At 41.6% G+C, this 24,030-nt stretch overlaps 1 protein-coding gene across 1 annotated transcript; it reads left to right on the top strand.

Annotated features, from left to right (window-relative positions):
* Positions 1-106: 106 nt before the first annotated feature.
* On the top strand, positions 107-20,187 carry EXOG (exo/endonuclease G). Its single transcript, XM_058810625.1, has 6 exons — positions 107-257; positions 1,392-1,541; positions 3,159-3,298; positions 5,031-5,107; positions 8,129-8,243; positions 18,775-20,187. Exons 1-6 carry the CDS (start codon positions 110-112, stop codon positions 19,234-19,236), a joined length of 1,092 nt encoding a protein of 363 aa, XP_058666608.1. The 5' UTR covers positions 107-109; the 3' UTR covers positions 19,237-20,187.
* The last annotated feature ends 3,843 nt before the right edge of the window (positions 20,188-24,030 follow it).

The raw sequence follows: 24,030 nt of genomic DNA, 5'->3' as shown, positions 1-24,030 counted from the left end.
GCACCGAGGCGATGCCGCCATGGCACCCTCAGGGCTGTGCCGTGAGGGGGCGCTGCGGGGCCGCGCCCGCCCCTTCCCTTCCCTTCTCCTCCCCTCCCTTCCCGCCGCCATGGCGGCCTTGCCCCGGCACCGCCGCTTCCTCGGCGGCTTCGTCTGCGGGGCCGCGGCCGGGGCTGCCGCGTCCTGCTGGGCTACATGGCGGCTCCTCCGCAGCCAGAGCCAGCCGGAGCCGGGCCCCGGGCAGGCCCCAGCGCAGGGTAAGAGCCGCGGGCAGTGGGGACGCCGCGGCCGGGCGAGGCGGGAGCGGCCGGTTCAGCGCGGTCCCGGGTCCCGCAGCCGCGCTCCCCACCGCCGCTACTGTTCCTAAACGCTCTCCTTCCCCTCAGAATTGCATTTTCCTTCTTTCCCCCATTCCCGGAATGCCCAAATAGTGCCGGGAGATCCTGGGGTTCCCCTGGTGCCTGCGCCGGGCTGAGTGGGAGGAGGTTATCTGGGGATGCTGGGCTGTAGCTTGTAATTAACAGCGCTTCCCTTTACACCTGCTCACGGCAGTGCTGGTGGCAGGAGAAGAATGTATATTTAGTTTTAAACACACTTTTGTGTCAGATCATAACTAAATTTCAGCTGTTGCTGCCCTGAGCTGAGGCTCGTTTATCAAGTCTGGGGTCTGGTGGGGTTCAGGTGTGGGGAGGGATGGTTGGGGCACCTGAGGGAGTGAATGGTTTTCTCTACAGCTTCAAGGCTTTAAAAGTACCGGATTGTGGGAAAGCAGAGGAAGAATGGCTCTAAAAGCATGAGTTGCTGTTGGACAGATGGCTGGAGAATGAACAAGACAGTAAGACGGATGTAAACATTCCTCCGTGAGAAAAAATTGTTGCTTGAAAAACTAATGAAAATTCAGTGAAGCTTTCATTCATTCAGCAGAGTACAAGCGTTCCCAGAGAGGGCAGGACTTGCTTGTGCCCAGCTTGTAAATCTCAGTTTGTGAGGAATTTGATTTTCAGCTCTAAAGGGTGAAATGTATGTGTTGATCTCCTGTGTCTGTAACTCCCTGTTGCCTGATTTGTCCCTGCACATCTGAGAGCTTTCCTTCTGTAGAAAGAAAATATCTCATAGCTTTTCTACTGCCTTCTGTAGGCATTAGAGTAGATAGATGACTTAGTCCTAGAGCTGAGATTCTCGTGTTAAAACATGATGAGAACCACAACTATTTTGGCAGATGAGAGTTTCACTGGATAGTTCTCTTAATATATTTTAGGACTTAATTATGGCTGTAACCTCAAGTAATTCCCTATACAGCAAGTTTATAGCCACTGAGATGTGGGTTTTTTACTGTCTTCTTTATGATCACATTTCATCTTTGGATGGTTTTCTGTTTATTTTTTCCTTAGAACCAGTAGAAGAGGCTCTGCTGGAAAGATATGGATTTCCTGAGGCTGGAACAGAGACCAGATGTTACACAAATCATGCACTGTCTTATGACCAGGCAAAACGGGTGCCTAGATGGGTGATTGAACACATTTCCAAACAAAAGATGCTGGGTATGTAGGTGTTTATTTGTTGCAGTAATAAGCAGACAGGACTCAGTTTCTTCATGCAGAAAAGCCAATCTTTATTTTACTGCTCATTTTTAAACAGTTTTTAAGACCTGGTGTATAACTCTTAATTGGTTCATAACTTTCTTGCCACTCAGTTCATTGGTTAGTAAATGGCATTTTACATGTCCATCAAATTTCACTTTTCCTGTACAGTTTACATATTTTGTTCACTGATTCCCATGGGACAGATTTATGTTTTTGCAGGTGGGGAGGGTTCTGTTACCAGAATAGATTGTTGTGCTGACTGACTTTCATTCTTATGATTTTTTCACATGGGAAATTACAAGTTAACTGCTAGCTTAGCTAGAGTAGCAGGGCCTAAACCATATTTTATAAGGGCTTTCTTTAATAATATCTCTACCTGTGTACAACATTTATCTCCTTACATTTGTGATGCTCTGAATTGGCTTTGCTGCTCACAGAAAGTGGACCCTGGAGCAGTCAGGGAGAAAAGTCCTATAGTGATCTCAGGGAGGGAAGCTCAACTTGAGTTTTTATAACAGGAATGGAGAGAAGATGAAACAAGGAAAATTAACCTTTCCTTACTTGATTGGACCTGCAGAGTGCATAAAAATGGCTTTTGCTTCCTTAGCAGTGCAGTTAGTTCTGAGGTCCAGTTTATTTCAGTGTAGGCAGAGCTTTTAATGTACAATTCTTAGAGATTTGCTCAGAATGGCAGGAGAATGTCCATTTGTGAGATAAAAACTGAGCAAAGGGCATCAATTGTTCAGAGCTAGATTGGGCATTAGCTCCTCACTGCAGCCATTATTTACTCTGATACAGTTCTCATGCTCTCTCCCTGTTCTTTATGCAAGACAGAGGCTCAGTGATTTTCTGCTGTCAGTGGTGAATGAAATATGAGTGGTATACAGTCATTGTAAATTAAGTTTATAGCATTAGTTCAGTTTTTATAAGGCAGATTATTACTAATGGAGGTAACCATGTAATTGTAAAATGCTTTATGAAAGCAATAGCCCTCTAAATGTATCTAAATCACTGTCTTCAAATTACCTTTGAAAATTAAAAGCAAGATCTTGAAAACATTATGGCCAACCCTTAAGTAGCATCATTGATCCCACTTCTTTCTGAGAAGAAAACAGTAATTTCAGGCTTACTTTCAAGTGGGCCTTAACAGCTGAATTGTTAAAATGTTTTCCAAATAATCAGATACAACTAACTTCAAGTTGAAATTGAGCATCTTGAGGCATTCAGTTCTGATTTATGTCTGTAGCTACTCAAATTGAGATTTGAGGCAGAGCTGTTTTGTTTGAGCTGTTTGGGGGAAGATTGAAAAGTCATGATGCAAAACCCCATCTATTTTATTGGTAAGTAAGGACTTAGATATTTAAAACACATGGCAGAGAGAAATTAACATTACCTGTAAATGAGATGGGCAGAATTCAGATTAATGCACTGAATCCTTAAGCATGTAAAGGATTTACAAAGGATGTAAATCCTTAAACATGGGTCATCTGGCAAGATATGACAGAATTAGATCTTTTTGTCTTGTGATTATGATGGTTTCATGTTAATCTGACCATTTAATGTGTTGTTATTCAGGTGATGCAGATCGAAGGCACTGTAAATTCAGACCAGACCCCAACATCCCTCTGATGTTCAGTGCTGTCAATGAGGATTACCTTGGCAGTGGATGGTCACGAGGACACATGGCACCAGCAGGGGATAACAAATTTTCAACAGTAGGATTTTTTCTCCCATCTTTTTAATTTGTGTTTCTCAGCTGGAAAGGGTCAAAAGACCCTTTAGAAGTAATGTGCAATGTTCCTTTTGCAGTTTGTTTTGAGGTGGAGCATGATGTCATTATTGGTGCACAGAGCTGGATTTGGAGTTACAGGGTCTGTTCCTGACTGAGCAGTGTGGGATGCTCTCACAGTCTGCTTCAGGCATCTAAATCAGGTGCATGCTCTGGTGCCATAGCTCTCTTCATTAAATCACACCTACATCAGCTTGTTTGGCACAGATGATGTCTTGAACAGTGTGGTGTTAAGCAAATTTTCTCAGCCTCTTGCTGTCACATTGTCTACCTGTAAAATGAAGATGGTAACCTTCACCAAGAAAACCCTGCAAGGTTTCAAAGCTCAGTTAAAGAGAGACAGGGACAATGATGTCATTGTGGCCAGCAGCTGCTGAGATATTTAAGGCTAGATTGAGCAAAGCAAAGATGCTGTTAAACACTGTTCTGTATTGGCAAGGGGATTGCCTGGGTGATTTAAAAGGCTTTTTCCTTCCTTGCAATGTGTATGAGGTAAATTAGACCCTTTTGCCATAGTTCTTTCAGTCTATAAAATGTCTTCACCTACCATTTATTCAAGCTGTAAGAGAAGCATGCCTTAATGCCTTGGCTGACTCACAAAGCAGCTTTGAATTTATTGGATCCTCTTGTGAAATGTGCCTAATGCAGCAATTTGTTAATTAAGAAGCAGTTTGAATTTGTATTTCTCCAGACAGATAGTATTCAGTGGGGTGGAGTGACAGCACAGTGGCATGTGGTAAATGAAAGAATCAGTAGTTTTATTTCTATTGGAAATGTCTTTGTTGTTATTTATTTGTGATATCTGGGGTATTTTTGCTGGTGAGCTCCCTGTGCACAGAGATCCTGGACCTGATTTGAAATGCAGTGAGATGATGCAGTCTTGCAAATAAAGGATTGCAAAAATTTAATTTCACAGTCTAATTAGTGGAGGTAATTTGCTCATTATCCTGAAGAGTTCTGTCAGTCCCATCACTTGCAAGAGTAGTATGTGAAAAATATTGAAAAATACAGGACCTGTGAAAATTCTGGATTAAGATCTTGGAATTTTTTCTCTCTGTATTTCCCTGTGTATGTCTTGTGATTTATCACCAGGTCCTTCACCTCTGGAGGTATGTGAGCTTCTGTTCAGAGATGTTTATGACACTTCTACAGTATGAAATTAAGCAGATATATGGATGTTTGACCATTATGGTCTCATAAATCATTTTATTGCCTGTACATTATATATGTGTAAAATATTGATGAGTATATCTAATAAAACTTATTCTTGTAGAAGAAAGAAAAAGTTAGCCATTAAACAGTCAAATAAATGAAAAGCATGCTTGAAAGTGTCCTTCCCTTTCAAAATGAAAAATGACTAGTTGCTTCCAAAGACATTACCAAACTGACACTGGGTGATAGTAATTCCTGTGCCTCCAGAGTTGGACATTCTCATGCTGTTTCTGCCAGGAAAAAAAATAGATAACTTTGCAAGGTTTCACCTCAATTGTGCACCTCTTAATCCTAAATAATTTTGTAGGTGTTCTGACTTAGGTTTTTCTGTGTTAATAGATGTTTAAACTAAACTAGAAAAGGGATTCTGATCCACAAACTGCTAAAATGTGTCTTCAGCTCATGACTGTTTCAGTGAAATTACATTATTTTCTTTCTCTATGCAGAGAGCTATGGCTGAAACATTTTATCTGTCTAACATTGTGCCTCAGAATTATGAAAATAATGCTGGCTTTTGGAACAGGTGAGAAATTACTTGTAAGTAAACTAAGTGAAAAATAGCAGCCAGTAGCCTAAATCAAAAATGGTTTATTTTTAAAGGTTCTTCACATTCAGGTATTTTAGAGCAGTTTGTCTGTAGAGGTCATAGGAGCTTTCTCTGAAATGAAAGGCAGCTCAGTCCTCTCAGTGAAAGAAGAGTGTAACAACTACTTTAGTTCTTAGTCAGTCAAACTATTGAGGACACATTTAAAATAGACAAAATTATTTCTTCTGGCTGATAAAAAGTCCCAGGCTCAACTGTCCTTAAGGAAGTTCCAGCAGAAGCAAGGAGAGGGTTTAGATCTTCCTCAAAGCAGCAGTGTGAGAGTATTCCCATGCCTGTGTGTGGCTGTTGGTTCCCTTTGAGTTGCAGAACTGAGTGCTCCCCACTGAGCCATCACTCCTCAGGTCTGAGGTGTCCCTGCAGGTCCTGGCTCCCAAGGAGCACTCAGGCAGGGGCTCTGTCACTTGTGAGTCCTGACTGAATTGACTTTGAGGTGCAGTGGTTGATAAATTTAAACTTGCTTCATGTAAGAGTTTTATTCTTCCCTTCCTTTGAGCAAAGATAGTAAAAGTGGCCTTCATCCAGTGCTTCCTGCACAGGACTTAGAGATGTGAAGGCTCAGAAATAGGAGGGGAAAATGATAAATTTCTCAAGGTTCACTCAAGGGAAGGTCAGCAAAATTATATACAGTGTTGTAATAAAAGTCCATCAAAACTGCATCGTCATTCATCTGCACACTGCTTTCCTGTTTTACAAGAATGTGTGTAAAATCAGATGAGCCTTTCAGTAAGGTTATACTGTTTTATAGACAAATAAAAGGCCATAACATTTTAAGAAGGTTTTTTTCTTTTTTTAATAACTCAAATATTTGAGCATAAATTTTCCTTATACCAAAGCTAGGCGTTTGTATCAATTCAAGGTAGGGAAACCCTCTTTGTTTCCCTTAAGCAGGATCTCTGCCTAATCAGGAAGTTGTGGGGAGTGTTTGAAAATTTCGTCTGGCACTATCAACCCTGCAATTTTAGCAATTATTGCCACTTTTTCCCCAACCCCAGCACCCTATTCCCATAGTTTAAATTCATGAAAAAGGCAACAATGCCACTTTTTTTTTTTGTAAGTAATTTCTTTAATAATAAATATTTTTAAGGATACCATATTTCACATGTGTTACATCGTTTCCTAGCTTCAATATTCTCTTCCTTTCTCTTGTTTTAGTTACTTGCTTCTTGACTTTTCTTCTGGGGTGCAGGCAGACAATGCACTTAGTCAGAAGTGTCTGTTGTTTTCTAAAGTGGTGTTTGTCCTCCTGCCTTGTGGTTTTGCTGGTTTCCCAGTTCCAGCTTTGGTAGTAGCCTGACTGTGGTGAGTCACCTTCATTTGCCAGCCAGTTGAAAACTGATTCTCATTTTGTTTTGCTTGATTATGTTTCTGTCATATTGCAAAATTGGATCAACTCATGAGATGAGTTCTAGAACCAACATGGGGGATGGATTAGGAGTGGTCAGCTGGGACAAGGGGAAGTAGGACAAGGGGAGCAGTAGGAAAGGGAAGAGCAGGATTATAATCCAACAAGCTGTTAATAAACTGCTGGACTGGCTCTGTGGTGTGCTCCATCTCCACCTTAGTATTCCTCATTCTCTTCCAACTGATATTTAACTGTTCCTGTCTTGTTTTGAGTGTCATGATTTTGATTTCATGGTCACTGTAATCTGACCTCTGTCCCTTTTACCACCAAAAGCCGTTTGCTCCCTAGCTGCATTTATTCCCATTCTTTCCAGGTGGAGTTTGTATTTCCCTTCCATGAGACAGCCTGAGGAGCTGGGCTTCTTGGAAGCAAACCTGGTGACAGTAGGAAAAGAATTCAGTTATAGTCAGTGCTTCAGTGTAGCACATGAAGAAAAGGTTCATTCTTGCTCATTCTCATTTGTGTGGCTCATTCTTGCTGATTTAACACACTAACCCAGCACAAAAGAAAAATAAAAACAACAACAAAAAAAACTGGTTTTGTTCAGAGTTGACAGATAAGGAATGTTCAAGTGGCCCAAGGGAGAGGTGTGAGGAACAGGAATTAGAGAAGGAGGTGAAACCTCCCCCTGTCAGAGGCAGCCAGATTAGCTGGGATAATATGTTTTGTATTCTGTCTGTCCATTTGTGTGAAATGCAACTCTTACCTTTGTAGAGTACCAATGCTTGCTCACTGTATATTATTTCTGTAACAGTTGAGCTGTTAAATAAAAAATGTGCTGTATTCATAGAATTATAGAATTATGTGGATTGGAAGGAACTTTAAATACCACCTAGTTCCAACCCCCCTGCCATGGACAGAGACACCTTCCCCTAGATCATATTGCTCAAAGCCCCATCCAACCTGGCCTTGTTATCTTTTTCTGTAGAATAGATGTGATCCAGGAACCTCCTTATTTGAGAAATATTATATGCTGTAAACTGAATCAGTTAAAAAAGCAAAAATATGGTTGCGTTTCTGGAGTTACTACTTTATTTTGGAACAGTTTCATATCTATAAAGAAAACCAGTAGATTTAGGGGAAATGGCAAACAGAAACTTTAGAAAGAACTGTGTTGCAGGACTTTGATTCCTTGGGGATAAACACACAAATCCAATAATATGATAAAACCTTTCAAAGTAAAAATGCTTCAGCTTGCTACTTGGTACAATTCTTTCTCTAATCCCAAGTGACCACCAACAGTATATTTCTAGTGTCAAGTGTGGGAGTAAGTAGGGAACTCAGCTATTCAGACATGTGCTAAGGCTGCAGAAACCATTTTCAGATGTGTGCAGTAACACATGTCTATCTGTGAATAAATGAACTTTATTTACAGAGGACAAATGGGAAGCAGGACTTGGGCCTACATTTTACCTACTTTGGCTTGTGAATCACTCAGATGAATCTGGAAAAATGCTCCCTGTCAGTATTTCACCCTTCCCTTCAATATTAAATCTTCCCAGCTGACTTTTCCCTGTCTGACAAATGTGTTCCAGAATGGAAATGTACTGTCGGGAATTAACGGAGAGATTTGAAGATGTTTGGGTTGTTTCTGGACCTCTTACCTTGCCTCAAACAGATGGTGATGGTAAGAAGAGTGTTACTTATCAGGTATGTATACATACATGTTGTTGGGATAATTGGGCAGTAGTAATTATTTATTTAAATTAGATATCATAACTTGATTTAACAAAAGTTGGGCATCTTAGTACAGGCAAAATGTATAAAATGTGCAATACTTGTTGAGACAGGATTAGCAGAAATGTTCATGTTACCTGTATGTGAAAAAGCAGAATTTTAAAATAATTTGTTTATTTACAGAGATCTATTTCATGTCCACAGTCAGCAGTAGAACTGTTTATCCAGTCAGAGTCAGTGGGGTTTGCTAATGCACAGGCATCTATTTAATCAGTTTCTTCATGTGCTTTAGAAACTGTGGAATGCAAGGGTAGGATGGGTCTCAAACTCTAGAGGATGCTGGAGTGTCAGTGCTCTGTTAATTTCACAAACAGTTGTTTGCTGCTACACCATAGGCATCACTTGGATGAGGCCTTGCAGCTGAGATTCTGAGCATGCCAGAGTCACTTGGAAGACTTCACTCAGTGCAGTGTCAATGGTACCAATGCTCCCCTTCTTTTAGCCCCCTATTTTTATTACTTGCTTAAAATACTCTGAAGATTTATCATGCACAGTCTGTAGAAGCCATCACTGACCGGCAGATGGGCCAGGCTATGAAGTTGAGAGGTGAATTTATTGTTGCTTACCCAGACTTACTCTTAGTAGGATTGTGTTTAAACATCTGTAAGGTTTGAGCATGGTAAGATACTCAAGGGAGTTTTATCTTCTGCCCCCACTGCAGTGAGGTATTATTGCTATGTGCAGTTGCAGATGAACCTGGCATAATGCAAATAATAAATGCTGCATTTTACACCTCTTGAAAGAAACACTTTTCCTTGAAAATAAGGAGTTGGATCAACTGCAGCTTTAGCCTGTGAGCAATTCAGCTTCCAACCAGTTCTCTGAGGAGCAATGGATGAGCTTGCTGAAACAATCCTTATTTCACAGGGATGTGAGAGGCACAGAAGGGAGAGATATTCAGCTCCCAACACTGGCTTATTTAGCAGTAAGAGTTAGGCACTGTTTCTCCTTTATAAATACACAGCTGATTTCCTTTTGATTGAACTTGGAACTTGGTCATGATAGAATATGATTTTTCCCATTTGCTTTTCCCTTTTTACTTCTTGAGAAACTGTCCCTTATGTCCCAGCCAAACATGTCAAACCTTGACTGCCACAAAATCACAGCTTTGGATTTGGGTTTGCTATTTTTGGGGGCAGTTATGCATATCAAAGTGCAGAAGTAATAAGTTACCTTCTTCATGTTTAGTGGCAGTTACAAACTTCAGCTCTCCCCACATCTTTGTGAGGGATGTGCAGACTGTGCTCATTTTTCAAGTGGATAAATAAGCCATGGTTAAAGGGTATGACCAGTGCCAGATGATCAATTAGTGGCAAAGCCAGCTTTAGATTGGCAATCATTCTGTGCCACCCACGGGTGCTCACTTCACCATTGCCCTTTCTCCTTTCCAGGCCTTCCTCTGCCTTTCTTTTATCTGCCAGCCCTGATGACTGTCAGATCCTGCCACAAAATGCTTGGTAACCCAGTGCAATACAAAACCATCCATTCTGGGTTTGCTGGGCTAGTTTTGTACTGCTGTAGAAAGATTGAGGCAGCACACAGCTGGGAGCAGGAGGGAGATGTTCCCTCTCACCAATTTCAGCTGAGCATTTGGCTTCCTGTCACTCAGAATGGTACAGAGTTCTCCAGGCTTACACACAGCTTGCTGGGATTTGCTTCCTTGTAGCTGTCAGGATACTGCATTTATTTTTCATCCTTAAAAAATATATTCATCTTACATAGCAAGAAATTAAAAATCCTGAGCTGACTTGAACATTTTGTAAGTGGAAATCATTTCCAGGAAGAAGTTAAATCATCTATCAACTGCATCTATCAATGGTTTCACTTTAATCTTGCTCATCTTTCTCTTATTCTTCTCTAGAGGAAGTGTTTACTTAGAAGGGGAAGATTGCATTTTCTGAAAAATGATTGTCATTCTCAGTCTTGGTTTTGAAATGTAAATTTTAGTGTTCCACAGGTAAAAATCAGAGCAGACACTTCATCTTACAGACTTTATTCAAAATAACTTGATACCTGGATACAGTGATGAAATAATAGTGGCACAAAATGCCCACAGTGCTCATTCAGTTCTTGTCTTTTGTCTTCATCATCTTTGGGTTTGATGATAACACAATTTTAGGATATTTTAGGATTGTTTTACCAGTTTTGGTCTTACTATGAACTGAAGTTGTGTCACCACTTCTTCACATTGATAAATCCTTTTCTCAGCTTCCTACAGTGAGATTCATTATGTAAATTGATTTTTATTTAAGTACAGATAATGCTGTCTCCAAGTGGGAAAAGTAAAATAATGATTTTGTGAGGTTTTGTTTGTTTGTTTAAAATATTAAATTATTTGAGTCCTCTAAATAAATACAGGCAGAGAATATTGGAGTTCTTTAATTTTGAAATTTGTTCGTGGCTTAAATTTTTGTGCTTTGCATTGCAGTTGTACTTTGAGGAGAGAGACTTCAGAGTAGAGAGATGTGTTGGGTTTGTTTGTTTGTTTTTTCTTTTATCAACACATACACTTAGAGGAGGAAACACAAGGTGTCAGAGCACTGAAGAGAAGTTCTTTTCAAACAGACACCTTGGATATAATTGCAGTCATTGCCATTGATTTTGGGAGTCTGGGATTCTGCCCCTAAAGGAAGAACAGGAATGCTGGTGAAGGGAAGGGATCTCTCAGCTGTCTTTCAGAGTGAACTCAGCAGAGTTCACACAAATGGCTTCAGACTGAAAGGGGTTGTAGCCCTCATTGTCTGGGCAGAGGAGCTGATGTGAGATGTCCTTTCCTTTGTCCATGCTGTTCAAGGAGAAGTGCTGCAGTAACACCAGAGTGCTGAAACTCACAACCTGTAATCTGCCAGTGCCACTCTTAAGGCTCAGCTCCTCTCTAATGGTTTTGCTCTCAGACAGAGCTGTGAAAAGGAAAAAAAGGAAACACTGAAGTGCTACAATGAATGTGTCTGCATTGATTTGTTTCAGATGTTCTCTTCAGTCTTACTTTCCTTGTTTTTGGCTAAAGGAGTGGTGAAATATGTATCTGTGGTTTTACATGCTGGTGTTTTTCTCATCAGGCATCCAAAAAGGTTATTTTTAGATCACTGTGGAGGAGAAACAGAGCATTGGTCATGTTCCCAGTTCCTGCTTGGACTCTGGTACCATTTGCTCTTTAATTCTTGAAAGGGAATTAACCTTGAACTCCTTAGATGCCAGCATTGTTCTGTCTGTTGTCTTAAGTTGTGATATCCTCAGATATTTTCTGTCATTTCATCTGTCTCCAGTGGAGATTTTTATTGCAAACAGGAGATTGATGATGGTGCTTGCTATCTGAAAAACATATTTTGAGAATATATGTAGAATAGAATGCCAACAGGAAAAATCTATTCTGTGTCATTGGAGAGGCAGATGCAGGTTTTTCATCTTTGTCCAGATCAAATCAAAATGACATTGTCTTGTTTTATACATTCCTGCTATCCAGTTACTGTCACTTTAGTGATTTTCCTCTGTCAGCAGATTTGGAGTTTCAAATACAAATTTTGCAATAATTAACTACATCATGCTCAGTGCTCCACCCTCCCCATTCCCAAAGACATCCTAGTGAATGCTAATTTAAGAAGAATTAGCTGTGGCTGGCAAATGAAAATACAGTTTGGATAACATTTTGTTTGATGTTTGAAAAAGACATTTTAATGTACTTGATACTGGTACGTGAGGTTCATACTGGAATCGTGTTTGTTGTTTAATTTTCTAAATTTCATCACCAGGCTGGGCCAGAGAGGCACAATAACCATTCCAGAAGGTATGATTGTCATCCAGAGATGACAACTCCAGAAGTTGTCATCTCTGTTAGTGACAAATGACTGGGAAACAAATTGCACTCTCAAATCTCTCAAATATGAGGTGGTACATTATGGTTTTACCCAGTTAACTTTCAGAACTAGTAGAGGTTGTCTCCTACTATGGCACTATAGGGGAGGGAATGCTTGTTAAAGGAGGAGATAAACATGCCAACTGTTTGTTGGCTGCTCCAAGTGGTCCCAAGGCTACAGAGATTCCTACTGGATGTGGGTCCATCATAGATGTCCCATAAACTTTATGCAAAGGGTTCAGTCTTAGATCAGCTGGTGGAAACCACCAGAGCTCTGTCAGCCCTAAATTTAGATGTGAGGTACAAACTAATGGACTGGACAAGGTGGGAGGAGAAGAAACATGAGGGTGCAAGAGAGATTAATTGGGATTGCTTTTATTTAGCACTGTACCCATCCTGAAGGTTGTGCTGTTATAGGAAAAGGGATGTTGAGGACTGTGGTGAATTCTTTTTTAAGTTAATCTAAGTGAATTCTGTGGCAGCAGTAGTCTGTCATCATGTAAATACAGTTTATTACATACATGATATATATACATACCTCTTCATTATAGAAAAATAAAAAGGGGTTGGGGCATCTGTCTTTTAATGTCACAACTCTGTCTTCAGGAACAGTTGTCTTTTTTTTTTTTTTTGCCATCTCTTTTCTTTTTTTCCTTCCCTTTTTAGGATTGCCAAATGATTTGGCAATAACAATCAGACCAGCCATAACAAATTAAATTTTCCTGAAGTACTTACATTTGTATTTTGGAGTGCTTGGCTGTGCAGATTGTTACTATGATTTTTATCTGTGGTGTTTTCTGGTCTGTGTGTTGCTAGGTCTGCCTTCACACCCCTCAGTTCTTCTCAGTGCCATCTGACAGAGCTCTCTCAAATATTGGGGGAAAACACTCTTGGCAGAATCAGTGCTGCCTAACAAACCCAGAAGGAACTTGAGTGAAGGCAGTTAATGCTGTCACAATGATGGAGTAAATAAAGTTACACTGATAGTAAATGGAATCTTTTGTACTGCCAGAAAGTCTGTACAGAATTCAATATCAAATGATAACAAAGCTCTGGGCTCTCAAAGGAGGGTCATATCAGCAGGAATTATGTTATATCTACAGTCAAAGATCTGATGGACCTGGCCTTGGGGGACAGGAATGATTCCTTGAATTCTGTCCACCAAGAAATGTGATTTAACTAATGTGGTGTTAATTTTGCTACTGCCAGGTGGAGGGAGAAGGACTGTCACAGGACCTAGGTGTGCTTTTATCAGACAGTTCTGTTTGCAGTTCTGGCTCACTTCTAAACTCAGGTTAGAATTTCACAGAGAGTGAAGAAACAGCTGCTGGAGTGTCAAGGGAATTTCTGGAGGTGACATTTTAAAGTATTTGATGGTGGTGCCATCTGATGCAAGGACTCTGCAGTGTGTGCTGGTGGTTGAGACATGATTGAGAGTGATTTCTGCTGGCCACGTTCTGAGGGGGTCACGGGTAGCTGACAATCCAGAGCTGGCTCTTGCTGATGAAGGGCTCCTTAGTCCCTTCTGCTGATTCTCTGCACAGTGGATTTTCGGGTTTTAGTCACTAGGTGGCAAAATACCACTTCTGGATTCATGAGCCCTTTCTTTTTAAAATGATCTGTACCCTTGCAGAGGAGGATAATTTTTTGGCAGTCTGGGAAGTTGTAACAAGTCCAGTGTAAAATTAAAATTTGATAACATTGGTTTGTGTTTAGAATTTCCACTAATAGTAGCACTCTGTTTTCTTCTCATATAATCTCAACTGTTCTGCCAGTATACTTATATTCTTTTTCACTTGTTCATGGAGTTTTCTATCTCATAAACTCCAAAGTGACATTTTTAGGGACTGCCTTGTAATTTATCTGATTACCACCATGAAGGTGGCATTAGTTAATGCCAGGTGTTTAAACTTACTCTAGATGCCATTAGCAAATGTCTTCATTAATTATTTTGATATTTAAGAACTCCACAGGTATTATCAAATTTACTTCCTCTGTTTTTAAAATCTGCAGTCAAGAACAGGATTTGGCCAAAACTGGGAGGAGAGCCAAGCTTAAAGCAAATCCTCGTCCAGTGACTTGGCTGTGAGACTGAATTTATCAAAGCTCTGAATTCTCTCAGGTTTAAGAAATGTTCTGCCCTTATCTGTCCCTGTGAACTCTTTAGGTTTCTGCTTACCAAACACATTTGTTGTTTTAGTGATATGTAAACATCTCTGAATGTCAGGAATTGCACACATTTTAATGGCCTGCCCTCATGACAGCTGTCCACATTTAATTGGGCTTTGAGAACAATAACAAATTCACACACACTTGTGGAATGTTAGTAACAATGTCAGTAATGATAGAAAAATAATAAACACTGCTCTGAAAATGACAGTATGATAATGTTACATTATTAAGAGATATGAGTTCAGTTTAAGAAACAAAACAAAAATGAAAGGAGTAAGTAGCTGCAAAAATTTAGGGCAGTGCACATTTTTACATTGAACTGATACAGACAGCAAAGCATCTGAAATGTTACATTGGTTTCCCAAATGATGGGAAAGAAACACATTTAATGCTATAAAAAGAAGGCTTTTAGCTTGAGTGCCTTTTTTTTTCCATGTTTCACGAGCCTGTTGAAAATTCAGAAGATTAAGCAAAATTTTATAGCAATAGCAAAATGGGGATTTTCAAAGGATTGCACAAAAATTTGCCTTGTTGGCTGTTACCACATGATGTGAAAGCATGTGGGACAGCAGTGATTTCAACAGGCAATTGCTGTATTTTCTTGCTTGTATTGGAGCACAAAATCCCTTTTAGAATCACAGATACTCTTAAAAAACTGCAGTTCTTCTCCAGCTGGAACAGAGAACTGGTTCAGGCCTTGATTTCTGAAAGATCATCTGCTGCCTGTGGATAGACAGGCACAAATCAAAGTCAACATCTGTGCATGGATAATCTTGAACCATTTTCCATCCTGTTACAATAGGAGCATATGCTCTCTGCCTCTGCCAGGCAAAGCACTGAGATAAATGGCATGGTGCAGATCTGGGTAGGAATTGAGGCTGCTGAAGTTTAGGAGGAAAATCCTCTAGGTGGCAATAAGAAATAGAATTGTGGAGTTTGTTTTTCCTACCTCTTTTCTTCTATTTCAAATTTCACTTTTGCAGTGTCACACTTCTTTCTCTGGGAGTTTAGCTGGTGAGGGGACAATTCTATGGAAACCTTTCTCTGCAGTTTCTCTATTTACTCCAATAAAACAGCAAAGTGTGGGATATTACAGGGAGTCATGATGGAGATACTTTGCTGTGCCCCAGAACTGCATTTAACTCCTTTTTTAACAGAAATCACTGTGTCACACTGCAGAAATTACTGGTCATGCATCCTGTGCATGGTGCACATAAGTGTTAAAGTGCAGAAAAAGACATTTATTCTTAATCATGCATATTTAGTCTGTCAGAGAAATCAGGTACTGCCCTTTGAAAGTGTTCTCCAGCAGAATTAGCTGGGGATAGAACTTTTGTGCCCTGTTTTGAGTAAGGAAGGGACACCTGTGGACTCTGGACAGTTAGGGCAGCTGAAGATGGTTTTATCTGCTGTAACACTATGAACACTCAGTGAAGTTATTGCAGTAGTAGTTTGCTGCTGTTCAAAGAAGTTGGTATGAAGCCTGTGCACTGCTTGAATATTATTTAAATTCTCAAAAGTGAGTTTACATGGAACTGAAAAGGTACATAAATTACATGCCTGACTATTACAGGTACAGAGTTGAATTTAGATCTACATTTCTCAAAAGGCCAGCCCTTCCTTCATTTTGAACTATTCCTCTCTGTTTCTTCTCCTCTCTGCTCCTAGGTGCCCGTACTGTGCATAAATGTGCATGATTTTGCATAGAATATATATATTTGCATAATATTACATAAGCACCGGGTCTGTTTTCCCTTAACACCCACTTGAGGCATTCAGCATTTCCATCTCATACCTAAGTGTTTTGTGTGCAGCTCTATTCATTCCCCAGCCTCTTTATCCACCCACTCAGCCCTCAGCCTCAGTCCCCAGTTCCCTGAGCTCACTCCACATACGTTCACCTGTTTGTTTTACATATTCCATGTACCCCCACTAATTGGAGATCCTTGTGCAGCTCCATCTGTGTGCTCGCCCTTCCTCTGGTCTTTTATGCAGCAGAGTGAGGATGCTGGGATGTGGATGTGTGTGGGAGGTGTGGAGAAGGAGGGAGCTGAGCTAAGGAGGACCTGCTGCATATCCATGGATTTGTAGTGGGAAAAGTGTGCAGAGAGGCCTGGAAAAGGCAGGGATGCTGCAGGTCAGGAGATTTTTGGCCCAGGGAGATGCTGGATATAGCCCTGTCTCAGCAGGCTATTGCCCCTTCCTCCTCTTCCTCACCTTCCTCCCTGCCCTGGGAATGTGCAGGAAGGGGGATTGCAGTGCAGGCTCTGCAAGCTCCCTGCTCCAGGGGAGAGAAGGTGCCCCAGCCTTTGGCAGTGTCATCACTGGGTGCCCTTGGGTGAATATGGAAATGGGAACTCCTCACTCTCCCCTTCAGGGATTTTCTTGGCTCCCTCCCTCTCACCCCCAGTATTTTGCAGGTACTCCCCAGCTCCAGTGCCACTGATCTCAAGTAGGTTAAAGCTCCCAGCACCATTTATTTTGTAATTCAGTGTTAACTCACTGTGTGTTGCTGCACTGGTTTAAGTACATTTGAGCATTACTGGTGCATCCAGTCAGTTTTGATTATTTATGGTGTTGGTCCTGGGGAGGTGTAGCTCTGGTTTCACATGCACAGAATGCTAAATGCAAAGTGCTTTGACACTCAAGAGCTCTCATTTCCCTATCAGCACATCATTGAAAGGGAGAGGAGATTTGGCATAAGGCATTTATTCCTTAACCAGTTTCAGTGATTGTTTGATGTCTAGGCAGGGTATTACCTGGGAGAAGGTTGGTGGCATAACCGTGACAATTTTTGTAAGAAAACAAAAACCAAAAAATCCAAACCCCCCTCAAAAAACCAAAACCCAATCCAACCAAACCAAAACACCCCACAAGAAGAACAAACTCACACAAAATCCCACCCCCTCAAAAAACCAAATAATCAAAAAAGTTTAAACTACAGCAAAACTATTAAATAGCCTAATTTAGGGCAAGGGAGGGAGGTATTTTAGAACACACAAAGAAATCTCAGAGCACATGTTTCCCAGAAACAGGAGTAATTTCTACTACATTATTGCACAAAACATGAAAAAAAAATCATCAGTTTTCCCTTTCTCCTGAAGGTACTTTCTCTGGTTTTGGTCTAATCAGTAAGACTTTATGACCAGTAATTTAAAAAACTTTCAACAGAGGTAGAGGACACAAATCACTGAAAGAATTTGTAACTCAAATTTAATTAATATTGGAATAGACCAACATGAATCTTGGTTCAATAGCCACAGGCAAAATTTAATTTTAAAAATGTATTTCCATTTGCAGAGGGCTGAATAATCAGAAGAAAAGTGTGCATAGGAAGTGTTTATTATGTGATTGAGTTATACTCAATACATGAGTGGACAAGGCATGTCTGAACTGTTGACACTTTCAATTAATGTGATAAATACCTGCTTTCCCTGAAATAATATTTTAAATGTATCTAATAAAAACTATCAAAAAAAATCAAAACAATCAGTGTTTGCTTTTGCAGGTATTGCAAATCCTAGAAACAGCACCAAATTGCTGGATTTTATATTCAGAATAAAATGCCTTTGTAGTTTTTGTAAGGGATCTGCATCTTTTCCTTTGCAATTAGAATAAAGGCATGGATTTGAGAAGGATACTTACAGAAGAGTTATGCAAAACTCAGATTTTTCCATGTGTGAACCTGTTACACTCTCTTAAGATGACAGATTCAGTTCAGCAATAGGAAAGAAACAAAAAACCTTAATTCAGTGCATGCATGAGTCTACGTTTTTGAGTCCTGGAGAGATTACATTTGCCATCAATAGGTGTATTCTCTTAGAGTTATCCCTGGCACAGGGTGGGGTGAGATTTATACACTTTAAAGTGTGACACTGTAACAGTCTTAATCCTCCACTCTTGGGGCTGCCCTTAAATCCCTGGATCCTGGTCTGAGTGACGCAGGAGAAAACCCAACATGTACAAGCACTGAAGTAGGGAATTTATGGAAGAAATGGGGCATTTTCTTTGGATAGGCTTCTCTTCCAAGAGGATACTGAGTCACTGAATGTACTTTATATCTGGATCCCCTCAAAAAAATGCATACTTAGGTAAAGTAGCTTTTAAATGCTACCTGGATGTGGGTAATAGAGAGAGAAAAAAATAAGTGAGTTGGTTTGAAATGTATATTAAAACCTCCATGGTTTGGAACTGTCAAGTCAGGAACTTCTATTGTGTGTTATAATATAAGTTACTGTAGTTACACAAAGGAGAGGAGCTCCAGAGAGAGGGAACATGAAGATGTGGTGCTTAGGGACAGGGTTTAGTGATGATCTTGGCAATGCTGGATTCATGATTGCACTTGATAATTTTAAAGATGTTTTCCAAGCAAAACAACGCTGTGATTTTTTATCTCTAACAGTCCTTTCCTTTTGGCAGGTGATTGGAAAGGATGATGTGGCTGTCCCATCCCACCTGTACAAGGTGATCCTGGCCAGGAGGAGCAGAACATCCTCAGAGCCCCTGGTGCTGGGCGCTTTCGTGGTGCCAAACGATCCCATCGGCTTCAGCCACCAGCTCACCGACTTCCAAGTCAGCATTGAAGACCTGGAAAAAATGTCAGGTTTAGTTTTCTTCCCCCAGGTGGACAAGACCAAAGATGTTAAAAACATCTGTGAGGTGGATACCTGCAAACTGATGGGCTTCAAGGAGTTCACTCTGTACATCACTGCCCGCAAAGTGCAGAGCGCCCGCACGCTGCGCCGGCTGGAGAAAGCCATGGCAGAGCTGCAGGAGGCAGGAATTGAGCCTGATGAGTATCTCCTGAAGCTTTACAAGAAGAAGGAGGAAGAACTGCTGCAGGAAAAACCAGTAGCAGCTAGAGAGGGGAGAGCTGGCTGAGTATTCAGGAAGTTGTTTGGGTTTTTGGAAAGGGGAACTGAAGGCAGACACAAAGACGAGGGCTCCTTGAATCATCCTTTTTTGAGTTGTGAGAACAATAAAGAAATATTTGGAAGCTGATAGGCTTGGAATAATGCTCATTCTTGTGTAACACAGTGCAAACACATGGTTTTCTGCACTGCTTAGACATTGGAAGTGTAAATGAGCCTTTTCTGGCCTGAGTGGATCACTGGACCTCCAGGAAAGGCTTTGTGCTATTTTCCACCTGGCACGTCAGGCTTAGGATTTGTGTGGAATCTCTTCTAGGAATATCACAGAAATAGACAGTAGACACCTTGGGAGTACAGCTGGAATGTGTTTAAATGGAATTCCACCCACAAATCTCTCTACTGCAGTGCCGTAGAAGCAATTGTACTTTCTGGAATATTTTGAAAATTAATTTAAAAATATTTAGTTTAACACTCTTATCAGAGACATGTAAGACATAATCTGGTCTTCCCTTAGTTGTATTAACTGAAACCTCTCCTGATCTTGTGTGGTCTGGATACTTCAGCGTGTCAGGAGCTCACAATTGTTATAATTTGCATCAAATTTAGTTCATCATGTATAATTCTGCAATTTTTTGTAAGAAAACCCCAATAGAACTAAAGTTTAATCAAGTGCCTACCAGTGTAGTTTGGGTTTTCACAAATGAATGTAAGTTTAATATTAAATTTTCACCACTAAGTTTGGATAAACATGTTTTCTTGCATATTGTTTGATCTCAGAGGTGAGCATTACTTTCTTTTTGGTTGTTGTAGTCACTGGCTTTTTTCTTAATATCTGCCTTTGGACTATAAACTGTGCAACAAAACTTGTATATTGACTGAAAATGCATTTCCAGTTCTTTTTCAATGGGAACTGATGTTTATCAGATTTGCATCTACTTGGAAGATTAAATGATTTTTTTTTTCATTAGTTTTGTACTTTATTTGTGCAACTTACTGTGATTCCAACATCTTACATCTGGAAAGAAAGAGTAAAATCTGGAAATATTTAGAATTTTTTTGATGGTGTGAGTTGATAGACATTTGGATAAAGACACCTTCAATAGTTTTCACATGAAAGAAGGGTCATGTAGTGCCTGGCTGAATGGGGCTGTTTCCATAAAGGATGAGTCAGGAGCATTATTTGGATGCTGGGAATCATCAACTGCAGGTTCTCAGAACTCTGTGGTTTCCTTCTTCTCTGCTCAGTTGCAGTATCCCAAAGCAGATCACTTCATAAAGCAAGCCATGGTTCCCATGACACTTTTGTGTTTGCCAAGAGCATGTACTCAAAATCCAGACATTAAATCCACAGAAATGTCACTAGCTAAGGACATCGTAAAAGCCTGCTGCTCACATGAATTGGAGAGAAGTTGTGTGAAATCCTGACAAAATGTTTGCTCATTTCAATTTTAGCCCAGAATTGTGGTTGTAAATCCTATCAGATGTAACAAAAGCAGTAAATTGCAAAACAAGGAGCCACATTTCCCTTTGCAGATGTGGGAGGTGTTGGAAGGCTGGGGTTGCCTGGAGTAACAAAATGCCAAATTGTTCATGTGCCTCTTGGTGGTCCAGTGAGTGCTTCACTGGAGTCCAGGCTGCCTTTGGGCACTGCCATGGTGTCACCCTTTGAAACAGTTCCTCTTCACTGCCCTTTGCATTCTCTTTTTCCACATTATTTGAATTATTTATGTTTTTTTATTCAGCTTTCCACCTTCCTCCTCACCTTCAGCTGAGAGGTCACAGATCTCCCCTGTGGTGCTCACACACCCATGGATGGCTGAAACACAACTCAGTGCTACAGATTTGGGTCCATCCATAGCAAAACCTGCCTTGGGACAGTGCCAGGTGTGCACGAGGAGCTCCAGGTGTGTGTCAGGAGCTCCAGGTGTGTGTGAGGAGCTCCAGGTGTGCGTGAGGTGCTCAGGTGTGTGTGAGGTGCTCAGGTGTGTGTGAGGAGCTCAGGTGTGTGTGAGGAGCTCAGGTGTGTGTGAGGTGCTCAGGTGTGTGTGAGGTGCTCAGGTGTGTGTGAGGAGCTCCAGGTGTGCGTGAGGAGCTCCAGGTGTGTGTGAGGAGCTCAGGTGTGTGTGAGGAGCTCCAGGTGTGCGTGAGGAGCTCCAGGTGTGTGTGAGGTGCTCAGGTGTGTGTGAGGAGCTCCAGGTGTGTGTGAGGAGCTCAGGTGTGTGTGAGGAGCTCCAGGTGTGCGTGAGGAGCTCCAGGTGTGTGTGAGGTGCTCAGGTGTGTGTGAGGAGCTCCAGGTGTGTGTCAGGAGCTCCAGGTGTGTGTGAGGTGCTTAGGTGTGTGTGAGGTGCTCAGGTGTGTGTGAGGAGCTCAGGTGTGTGTCAGGAGCTCCAGGTGTGTGTGAGGAGCTCAGGTGTGTGTGAGGAGCTCCAGGTGTGTGTGAGGTGCTCAGGTGTGTGTCAGGAGCTCCAGGTGTGTGTGAGGAGCTCCAGGTGTGCACGAGGAGCTCCAGGTGTGTGTCAGGAGCTCCAGGTGTGTGTCAGGAGATCCAGATGTGTGTTAGGAGATCAAGGTGTGTATGAGGAGGTCCAAGTATGCATGAGGAGCTCCAGGTGTGCTTGAGAAGCTCCAGATGTGTGAGGAGCTCCAGGCGTATGTGAGGAGCTCAGGTGCGTGTGAGAAGCTCCAGGTGTGTTTCAGCTGCTCGTGTGTGTGTGAGGAGCTCCAGGTGTGTGTGAGGAGCTCCAGATGTGCACGAGGAACTCCAGATGTGTATGAGGAGCTCCAGGTGTGTCTGAAGAGCTTCAGCTGCATGAGGAGCTCCAGGTGTGCACGAGGAGCTCCAGGTGTGTGTGAGGAGCTCCAGGTGTGCATGAGGAGCTCCAGGTGTGTGTCAGGAGCTCCAGGTGTGTGTCAGGAGCTCCAGGTGTGCATGAGGAGCTCCAGGTGTGTGTGAGTCACTCCAGGTGTATGTGAGGAGCTCCAGATGTGTGTGAGGAGCTCCAGATGTGCCTGAGGAACTCCAGGTACCATCCCTTGCTGCTGACAGCTCACCACGGTGACAGCAGCAGAAGCACTGAGTGCATTCCTGTGGAGCCCTGCTATGCAGACAGCTGCTCCCTAAGAGAACATCTTCAGGCCTTACATGCCCCCTTGCATTCCTGGGAGCCCCAATTACCATAATTTCCATGCCTTGTGGCTTACAGCATGGCCTGGGATCGTTTTCAGCCCTGTTTGAGCATGGTTGGTGTTCCTCAGCTCCCCTCAGAGGGCAGCAGCAGGTGGCGAGCCATGAAACCTCTTCCAGAGCTGCTCTGTGCCAAAGAGAACGTTCACCTGCTCCCCTCCTGCTGCTTTCCTCATCTCAATTAACTGTGGACTCTGGCATGGAGCAGAAAAATGTGCTTTCTTTACAGTAGGAAATACAAGATGAGTAACAGCAAAGGGGTGAGGCTTTACACACTTGTGTGAGTAATTGATTCAAGGTCCATGAGAACTGTGCTGGTGTCTGTGTCCATCTGTCATTCCTGTGGCACAATTAATCACCTGCATCTGGAGTGACAGTGTGTGAAGACCTCTGTGCTGCAGCTAAACAGCAGGAGTCCTGGAAATGGAGAAATTTGGTTTTTTGTACTTCCACTGTTCTTCTGTGTTTGTTTTAGAAGATAAATAACCAAATCACAGGGGAAAGTTGACAGCTAGCCTGTCCACAGACCGATACAGTGATTTTCTGGTATTCTCCTGGCTCTTGATTGTTTCTGCTGGGCTGGAATCAGGGGGAAAGTTGTGAGAGACAAGAGGCAGATGGGAAGGGAATGAGCTGGCCAGGGTGAGCTGCTGCTGAGCTCATGGACTTGGGGCTGTGCTCTGTGCACTTTAGTGTTTGGCCTTTTGAGGGCAGACTCCTTCCACAGTGTCAGCCCCGGCAGACAAAAATGATGGGGGACACGGCACGAGTGTCTCTGGCCCATAATAACTGTATTTCTCTTTGTGATACTGAAATACCCGTTTAAAATGAGCTGTTTCAGGCATTATATTGAAGCATTATATCAAGTGCAGTATGAAGCTAATGATTTTTCCTAGATAAGGGTTTTGACAGTAATGCCTGGAAGTGCATTCACTTTGACCACCCAAGTTGTCTATCTGCTACAAAGACAATTTTATCTTCATCTTCTTCATGAATTTCATTCAGGATTTAACTGAGGATTTAACCCTGCACTGATGTCTTGCAGTACTGTTGATTTACTTCTACAAACACAATTGGGTGGCGGGGAGAGTGGAATTAAAAGTTCTTTTTTAATTTTTGTGTGGTTGGTTTATTTCAGAGCAATCAAATTTTCAATTTTTCCTGTAGTTTTAAAGATGGATCTTTGCTAATTGTGTCGAGTGCTGCACTAAACTATAGAGAAACAGTTTCTTGCTTGATAAGGTGATGTATATTAGATACACCAGGCAACAATGGGAGGGCAGAAGATACAAGATAACAAGATAACAAGATAACCAGAAATGCTTCTTCATGAATTTCATTCTAGGTGAGGATTTAACTGAGGATTTAACCCTGCACTGATGTCTTGCAGTGCTGTTGATTTACATCTATAAAGACAATTGGGTGGGGAGAGAGGGAGGTGGAATTAAAAGTTCTCATTTTTCTTTTTGTGTGGTTAGTTTATTTAGAGCAATTTTTAATTTGTCCTGTAGTTTTAAAGATGGATTTTTGCTAATTGTGTCTAGTGCTGCACTAAACTATGGAGAAATAGTTCCTTGCTTGGTGATGAATATTGGATGCAAAGCCTCATGTATATTGGTG

This window comes from Ammospiza caudacuta, chromosome 1 (genome assembly GCF_027887145.1).
Source record: "Ammospiza caudacuta isolate bAmmCau1 chromosome 1, bAmmCau1.pri, whole genome shotgun sequence".
Taxonomy (NCBI): Eukaryota; Metazoa; Chordata; class Aves; order Passeriformes; family Passerellidae; genus Ammospiza; species Ammospiza caudacuta.
The sequence above is the reverse complement of the archived record's forward strand: the minus strand, read 5'-3'. Positions and strand labels throughout refer to the sequence as shown.